Source organism: Musa acuminata, chromosome BXJ3-8 (genome assembly GCF_036884655.1).
Source record: "Musa acuminata AAA Group cultivar baxijiao chromosome BXJ3-8, Cavendish_Baxijiao_AAA, whole genome shotgun sequence".
NCBI lineage: Eukaryota > Viridiplantae > Streptophyta > Magnoliopsida > Zingiberales > Musaceae > Musa > Musa acuminata.
Window position 1 is genome coordinate 44,361,861 of NC_088356.1, and position 8,472 is coordinate 44,370,332.

The 8,472-nt window shown below is 38.4% G+C and overlaps 1 protein-coding gene across 6 annotated transcripts; it reads left to right on the forward strand.

Annotated features, from left to right (window-relative positions):
* The first annotated feature begins 1,228 nt into the window (after positions 1-1,228).
* LOC135644553 (polypyrimidine tract-binding protein homolog 1-like) lies at positions 1,229-8,238 on the forward strand. 6 transcript variants are annotated; one of them, XM_065162230.1, is made up of 10 exons: positions 1,229-1,641; positions 2,234-2,443; positions 3,277-3,339; positions 3,417-3,490; positions 3,575-3,670; positions 4,476-4,533; positions 4,622-4,726; positions 4,855-4,909; positions 7,386-7,451; positions 7,720-7,862. In XM_065162230.1, the coding sequence occupies exons 1-10, from the start codon at positions 1,453-1,455 to the stop codon at positions 7,725-7,727; spliced, it is 924 nt and encodes a 307-aa protein (XP_065018302.1). In that variant the 5' UTR covers positions 1,229-1,452; the 3' UTR covers positions 7,728-7,862. The 6 variants fall into 6 exon arrangements, 4 of the variants coding, with proteins under 4 accessions (XP_065018302.1, XP_065018300.1, XP_065018301.1 ...); XR_010498504.1 differs by lacking the exon at positions 7,720-7,862 and adding an exon at positions 6,503-6,839 and having other exon boundaries at positions 1,230-1,641; positions 4,828-4,909; positions 7,386-7,498; XR_010498505.1 differs by lacking the exon at positions 7,720-7,862 and adding an exon at positions 6,503-6,839 and having other exon boundaries at positions 1,230-1,641; positions 7,386-7,498.
* Positions 8,239-8,472: the final 234 nt, after the last annotated feature.

Consider the following 8,472-nt stretch of genomic DNA (forward strand, 5'->3'; position numbering starts at 1 on the left):
GGAAGGGAGGAGAGGACGTATAGTATAACTAATGGTGAGAGCAAGGGGCCAAAGTGATGCCACTAAAGATAGATAGCTGATGAAGAACGAAGGATAATTTTCATTAAAATGATTAAAATTGGGCACCCCAAGTAAAAACAAATTAGGAGAGTGTAATTGGACACAAGTCCAATAGTATTTCTTTTTGGATAAAATATTTTTATTTTTAGAAAAAAACAATATATTTGATTTGGTACAAGTATAATATTTTCTATTATATATATTTTAATATTTTTAATGATAAGATTTCATCGTCCAAATATAATATCGAGAAGGTGAGACTTTTATATGTGATTATTTTATGTTATCTTTAAATTATTATTTTTCTTCCATCTCTTTTGATTTATCTATTAAAAAATCTAAATCATTTCTCCCTATGATCCCTGCACTTATAATCTTTTATATATATATATATATATATATATATATATATATATATATATATATATATATATTCCAAATTGGATGATCCTATGTAAGACGTGAAAAGACGGTGAAAGACTTTCCTCCAACGAATTTGTCCGTTGACCTCCGGTGATTATTTTCTAGTTATCTTTAAATTAGAACCTTTCTTTCATCTCTTTCTATTTCTCGACCAAAACAAATCCTTATACTCGTCCAATATCTCCCAAAGTCAGCGTATTTTGTTTTGCTACTGAGCCCGCAATCTGTAGGGAAATGACGTGTTCGGTACACCCGTCATTAGACTTCAGATGTTCCTGAACCACGGTGGCTCACGGTTGACTGCACCTTCGGAACCTGCGTTCGGTAAGCATACCGTTTTATGAGGACCATGTAATTAGTTAGCCACCTCATTGGACTTCGGATTAGCCTTATTTACTAGCTGTTTGTGCCGTGACAGCATACTCGGTGTCTCGAGTCCCACGTCCCATAGTCGTTCAACATAGCTGTTTGTTTCGGATCGACATTTTTTATGACTTTTATTTAATTTAGAAAATATTTGATTATTTTAAGTTGTTTATGTTAAGCATCGAGCCTTTTATTTTGATGGGTAAATTATGGTAGTTTAGCCGTCGAATGACGATGACAAATCCGACGGTCCGGATCGTGTGATTCGTTGTTCTCACGCACAAGGCAGGAAGTCTCTCGTTCTCTCTAGAAGCAACCGGACCCGCTACATGAGTCGTTTTCGTTCGTGTAAAACCGGGAAAGTGATAACGTAGCAAAACAACCGGGGGTCGATAGGGCTTTTTTCCGGTTCGAGAAAAGGACATCGAAGGATAGGAAGAGAGGGGGGAGGGAAGAGCTACACTCTTATTTCCTCTAAATCTTGCTTTGTTTGTCCCCTCGAACCCTAATCCTAGCAAGAGGAAGCATCCTTGTGAGATTCCTCATCTTGAACGGTAGAAAGGAGAGGGGATTTTTCTTGTACCATATATATTGGTAGAAGGGATGGCGCCGGGTCGAGGAGGGCAGCAGCAGTTTCGGTACACGCAGACGCCGTCGAAGGTGCTGCACGTTCGAAACCTGCCGTGGGAGTGCACGGAGGAGGAGCTCGTTGCCCTCTGCGAGCCCTTTGGCAGGATCGTCAACACCATGTGCAACGTCGGCACCAACAAGAACCAGGCCTTCGTCGAATTCGTCCGTATCGTCTCTCTGTTTTGATCATGTGCCTTGTTGCTTGTGATAGTTTTGGTGATATATGTGTACATTATCTTTTGGCTACTCATTGCTAACAATCCACACTATTTTTACGCTGGACGAAGAATGTTGGGTTTGCTATTGAATTTCTCGACTGATCATATTCAGTTCAGAAGCACCAAATTGGAGTTTTTGGAACTTCTCATAGATGAAAATTCATAATAGGACGAAATGAAGGATTCGATCCTTCGTGAATTAGAACTCTTCCAGCTTTATCTACGCGTCAACAGGACTCAAAACTTTTTCTTGTAAACCGTTTTCCATCTTCTCGATAAAATAAATCCAAAATGCCAGTGATCAGCAAGTACTTTAGTATAACTAGGGTCTCAACTTTCCATGCTGTGGATCTACTAGGTGCTACCTTCTTCTGCTGTAGTATGCTTGTGAATGCTTTATTTAACTGTGATTTTTTTAATTCTTGGAGTTTTTGCATCAGAGGAGTTCTACTTGGTACAACCTTTGTGTTAATTTTCATTTTTTAAAGTCTACATTCATTACTCAGTGCATTTTAAAAATGTTTCTTTCTCTGTAGGTGGACCTTAACCAAGCAATTTCAATGGTATCGTACTATGCTTCTTCGTCTGAGCCAGCCCAAGTCCGTGGAAAAACTGTCTATATCCAGTATTCTAACAGGCAAGAAATTACAAATAACAAGAGTGGTGGTGATGTTCCTGGGAATGTCTTGCTTGTCACTATTGAAGGTGTTGAAGCTGGTGATGTAAGCATAGATGTCATTCATTCGGTAAGTTTTCTTGGTTGGGAGCCCTTGTTGTACATGGAGCCATTTTAGTCTTATGGTCATCTTATCAAGTATTGGAATTTCGGTTGCCTGGATCATTTTTATGGTAAGGGGCACGCAAGAAAAATATTCTCCAGCAAAAGACATGCTCATTCTTTCTGTTCTTTTCTAGTAACTTACAGTGCATGAACTAGCAGGGCCATAATGATGGGAGAAAACTTACATACAACTATTTTGTTGGGAGAATTACCACATATGTTACAATCTCGTTTTCACATTTGAAACCTTGTATCCTTGTGAAATGGTTATTAGTTGGACTTAATAACATAAACAATATTCTAACATCTGGTGGTATGTTCGATTTTCAATATTTTGGAATCGAAATGTCCTTGGCTTATGTATGGTTGATGCTTTCCACTTGACCTGTTGAATTTTTTTTATATCTTCTACCTTCAAAAGAACTTACTGGAGTAATTGGGTGAGCTCCTTTTCACAGCTGGAGCAGTTTATGCATGGATAAAAGATTTCAGTTGGCAAGAGCGAAAACTGTTTTTTTTTTTTTTTTTTCTTTTGAGGCTGTTTTTATTATTGTGTTTCTTGTGTTCCTCATAATTTTCTTAGGAGGACATGGTTTAGTATGATTTTTCATGCATATGACAACAGTAACAACAACAAGAAGCTGTAATATTGCATGCATATATATTTTTCCAAGTATATGTGCACTCATGCTAATGTGCCTATGGATGACTTTAGCTTATGGGGCTACACTTGTGGTCTATGCTGATTAAATTTCTCGTCAACTATTTGTCATAACAAGCTTTTCAATTTTGTCTTAGGTGTTTTCTGCCTTCGGTTTTGTGCATAAAATTGCCACATTCGAAAAAGCTGCTGGGTTTCAGGTGAGACCACATGTGTTGGTCCTCTTCAGGAGAAATGCAGGAAGTAATTTACCATCAGTACTTGAATCATTTTGCAGGCATTAATCCAGTACACGGATGCAGAGACTGCGGCAAGTGCAAGAAATGAGTTGGATGGAAGAAGTATTCCAAGGTTGCGTGTTTTTGCATTGTATTTAGTATGAAAATATGTTTTTATTTTATTTGAATTATTGCTAATTGAACTTGAAGGTTCCAGGTACTTGCTCCCTGAGCATATTACATCTTGCCATTTGCGTATCTCATATTCAGCCCACACAGATTTAAGTATCAAATTCCAGTCACATCGGAGCAGGTACATTTTGTTGTTTTTTCGTGTGCTAGAAGTGCACAGGCTGTTTTATGATTTTATTACCATTATATTTTTACTTTTGAATTTTTTGATTTCTTGACCTTACCTGTTTTCCTTCAGTTTCTGATCAGTGCTCAAGAAGTAATGTTCTGTAGAATCATCTTTGTAATATTTGTTCCTCACAATGATGAGCACTAAATATATTTGCAATATACTGTTGCATAAATTACATCTTGCGTAACATGTTCCCTTTTCACAAGTTCTAATACATAGTTCAAGCAGCTGACATGAGTTAAATTTTGTGGGTTCTTCGGGCATGATAATTCCTTGATATAGTAAAATTGCTGAAGGTACATGTCTGTAAATTCAGCCTCCGGTAATCAGGCAGGAAATTTGGAACTTAAGAGATGACCTACTCTTATCGTGATTGTGCAACATGGGTAATCCTGTGATTCCATAATTTGGACTTATAGTTTCTTCTCTTGCACATTGTTTTAAGCAGTTCTTGTAAGAAAAATGTTTGGCATTTTATTGATGTTTTAACTGTTGAATTTCGTTTGCTCTTGTTACACTGCCATGTTTCAGATTTAGTTGTAATCGGAGTGTATTATGTTTCTTAAACTAACTGAAGAGTTAACAAATGAATATTGGTATGAGATTATCACACTATCATGTTATTATCACACATTTCACAGTAGATTTTTTTTCCCCATCAAGTTCTATCTTTAGATTTTTTATGCAAATTGGTCGCAATCTAGGGCTTGCATATAACTCAAACCTTAATAAACTTTGTTTTTTTAATGAACAGGGATTACACAAATCCCTTTCTTCCTGTGAATGCGTCAGCTATTGAGGGAACTCTGCAGGTAACTTTTATGTATCAAATTCACTTCTGCTTCTTTATTCTTTTCGTTCTTGTTTTTCCTTGATGTATTTACAAGAAATCCTTCACAGGCTTTGCCAGGTCATGATGGAAAGAAAAAGGAGCCGGAGAGCAATGTTCTTTTAGCTTCTATAGAGAATTTGCAATATGCTGTGACAGTTGATGTTCTTTATACAGTAAGACATTTTCTATCTACCTCCATGTTTTATTAATGTTTTTAACTTTCAGCTAAACATCAAAATGAACCTACTCAATGTTTGTTCTTGACAAATTACAGGTCTTCTCTGCTTTTGGTATTGTGCAGAAAATTTTAATTTTTGAGAAAAATGGTGGCATGCAGGCCTTGATACAGTATTCTGGTATGGAAATTATTAAAGATGTTTCATGTTTGATATTTTCTAGTAAATTGCATATAAGCATTTTAATTTTGGTCTCCATTTTGATTGAATGTGCAAATACACAACACAACTTATCTTTTGTCTATGGTGCCCTCTAATTAATAGTTGCAAGCTGAACTTAGGTAGCATCTTGTGTTTATGTGCATGTTTGCAGATGCATGAGCAAGTTATTTTTGTGCACCTGCCATGTGCTGGCAGGAGATTATGGACTGATACCATGTGCATGTGTCTTCACTTCACTTTGGTACACATGAACCTGTGGATGTGCATGTGTAGACTAGTACATGTAGTGTTTCGTGTGCATCACTATTGATACAGGATAGCAGGAGACATTAATTGCGTCTTGATTCTGAATATTCCAATAGGATTGCTCTTGGATTGGCCATCCCTCACAAGGAGGTGGGTTACCAACTAGGCCTGGTTGGACCCAAGGTGACTGCAAGTATGGTTGGCAGGCCCTTGATATAAAACAAGGGTATAAATCCCACTCCAACGGGTCTCTGCATTCTCCTCCTATTTTGGAGGAGTTTATCAGTGTCTTGAAGCTTTTTCATTGTGAACTCTATGTTTCCTTGCATGAGACCCTGGTAAAGATTGTTCAAATCTTCTAAACACTATCAGGTGACCATGAAGATGTTTAAGTGTCAATGTGCTGCCATAACATCGTGGGGTTCTAGTTGTTAGCCTAGGCCATACTGGGGCCAGCCTAGCTCTAAGCCAATGCCCAAGGGCTTTTGAATTGATGGCTGGCCCTAGCAGGTTATGGGCATTCCTTTGGGCTTTCTTTCTTGATGGTGGTGATTTCCATGATGTGTCCCGGCCTCAAAATAAGTGCATCATAACCAGTTCATGTCAACTTTGGGTGCAATTAATTTAGGTTTTGGGTCAATTTCTCAGTCTAAAGAAATTGTGTCAGTTTGGGTCTGACTTCACAAACTGACTTTTGGTTTAAGTAGGTTTTGAGAAGTCAATTTGAGTTTTTTCTTATTTCGTCACAACTGTTGATGGGTCATATAGATGTTACAATAGGCATACAAGTGAATGAGATAATATTTTGTTGGTGCCCAAGGTGGGAACTTTTATAATATTTTTGGATCATTTTTAATTGTCCGAAGTTGGTAAGTTATGATGACTGTGTAGTCTTGGAAATGCCTGTTTGGTTTCTTTGTAAGGAAATTGTAAGATACTAGAAATTTTAGTTGCTGATCATAAATAGTGAGATTTTAGGAAATCAAAATTATCCGGACAGATTTTTTTAGTGTCTCAATTCAGATAAGGGGGCTATTGGCTGGTTTGAATAAGTTGAGACATGGGTGGCTGATTTTTTTTCCCCAAGCCTCCAGGAGTTTTAGTCTGGCTGATCTTGTTGCCTGCCTGGTTTTAGTCTGGCTGACTTATCTTGATGCATGTCTGGTGACTTTCTCAGGTCGTTCTGCATGATATTTTGTGTTGAATCTGCAAGTTTTTATCTGTTGTTAATTCTTATGTAGTTCAAGCGTCCAGCAAGGGATATGCTTAATGTTCTCTCTTTATGCACAAATAACGACAATCCAGGTTGAAATGCTTTTTTTTTCGAGGCGAGGGGCATGTTTATCTAAATTATCCTCACATGTGATAATCTTGGTGGGCACAACCTCCTTGGGGACCTCTAGAAGGGCTTTGTGGTCAAGCACTGCAACTGGCCCTAGGGAGTCTACCCTTATTTGTGCAGGTGATTTGCCATGGACTGACTACCTTCAGGAACTATATCAGTGTCATTCATGAAAGTTGAAGCAATGACTTTTGTCATTGGAGTTGTGCCAGGATTTCCAATTGTTACAAAAACCTACAAAATTCATGGTTAGGGAGGGAGGCCCTTCAAAATTCTTCGATTGTTCTCCCATTGGTAGAGGTATTATTTTGCCTCTTGCTGCTAAATTTGATCTTTGGTCCTTTCTGGACACACAAGCACAATCATTTCTTGTATAAGGACCTGTTTGATTTGCCTAACATTTATGCTATAAGACCAATTTTAATCAGTTCACTGTCATGTCATGAGTCGGTTGGTCTAATCCATGCTTACTGATCCTACCTGGTCTTTTTACTGTCATATTGCCTTTATCACCTCCTTTCACAACAAACTGTTGTACTCCTTGTTAGTTCGTCCTGACTGTTACAGTCAAACTTATCTGCAGACACGCTTTCAGATATTGCAGTGAAAATTAAAACTGTTGAAAGTTGGTACTAAAGCAATTAATAGCTGTTAGGTGATTAAGTGCTCACATGCACATTGAACATCTTACAGGATGATATATAGTTAATGATTTTGTTCGAAATAGAAAGGATTTTTTATATTTAATTAAGCATCATACTATTTGAGATAATTGTCTTTTATACTTTCAAGCTAATGTTTTGGCTCTGTTAAGTTATCTACGTGCCATTTCTTTGTTTCCATCAGATGTGATGACTGCGTCAGTTGCCAAGGAGGCTTTGGAGGGACACTGCATCTATGATGGTGGTTACTGTAAGCTTCATCTGACATACTCTCGTCATACTGATCTCAATCTTAAGGTATATATAATTTTTTTGGGTTAAGCGGAGCGATAAAACTTTTTTAAGTTTCAAAAATTGGCTGTTGAAAGAATTATATCTATCCATCAGGAAAAAGAAAATAAAATTGTGCGCACTTGAGGTCCTTCTGTTGTCTTTCTATTAGCACACTGGCTTAGACTTTCATCCTTTATGTGCATGGTTACTTACAGTCAATTATATGTATGTATGCTGTCTTTTAGGTGCATAATGAGAGAAGCAGAGACTACACTATTCAGGACACGGGTGTACCAATGATGTTCCAAGCTCCTGGTTTACCCACCACTTCTGGGTGGCAAGTTTATCCCCAGCCAACATCCACATACGTGGGCAGTGATTTTGGAGCTACAGGACAAGCAACAAATCCTCAGGGTCAAATGTTGACATGGAATTCTAGCACGTCAGGTGGAAGCTTTGTTTCAGAGCCTAACTTGTACCCAGGTCAAACCATTGCAACTGCTCCTGTTTCTCATTACCCAGTTTCAGCAAACACCTCCAGTGCTACTGCTGGGTCACTTCAAGCTTCACAGAACTCATCACCTTATGGTGTTATGTCGAATACAAGGCCTGCTTCTTCACCAACCACTCGACCTTTGTACTACAGTTCATAAGCTGCATCTTCTGACAATTCTCTAAGTCTGTTGCGTCTAGTATATTACTACTTGAATTTATATTTTAAAAGTGTCTAATTAAGAGTAAATGGTTGTTTTGTTTTGAATTTATATTTTAAAAGTGTCTAATTATGACCCCGTCACCGTCATCATCGAAGACGGAGAACGCCTCCGCCACTTCCTCCAAGCTCGGCTCCTCCCCCTCGAACACGCCACGCAGCTCCTCGAGCTGCTCACCGTCCGCGCCGCAAGGCATGCCCGTAATGATCTCCATCACCGTCTCCACGTCTTCTCTGGTCAACTCGGGCGCCTCGCTACCGTCGGCCGAGTCGCCGGGTCTGACAC

Coding starts and splice junctions, on each gene's coding strand:
- LOC135644553 (XM_065162227.1), top strand. CDS start 1,453: ATGGCGCCGGGTCGAGGAGGGCAGCAGCAGTTTCGGTACACGCAGACG. Junction 4,727..4,827: donor CAGTTGATGTTCTTTATACA/GTAAGACATTTT, acceptor GACAAATTACAG/GTCTTCTCTGCTTTTGGTAT. Junction 4,910..7,385: donor GGCCTTGATACAGTATTCTG/GTATGGAAATTA, acceptor TGTTTCCATCAG/ATGTGATGACTGCGTCAGTT.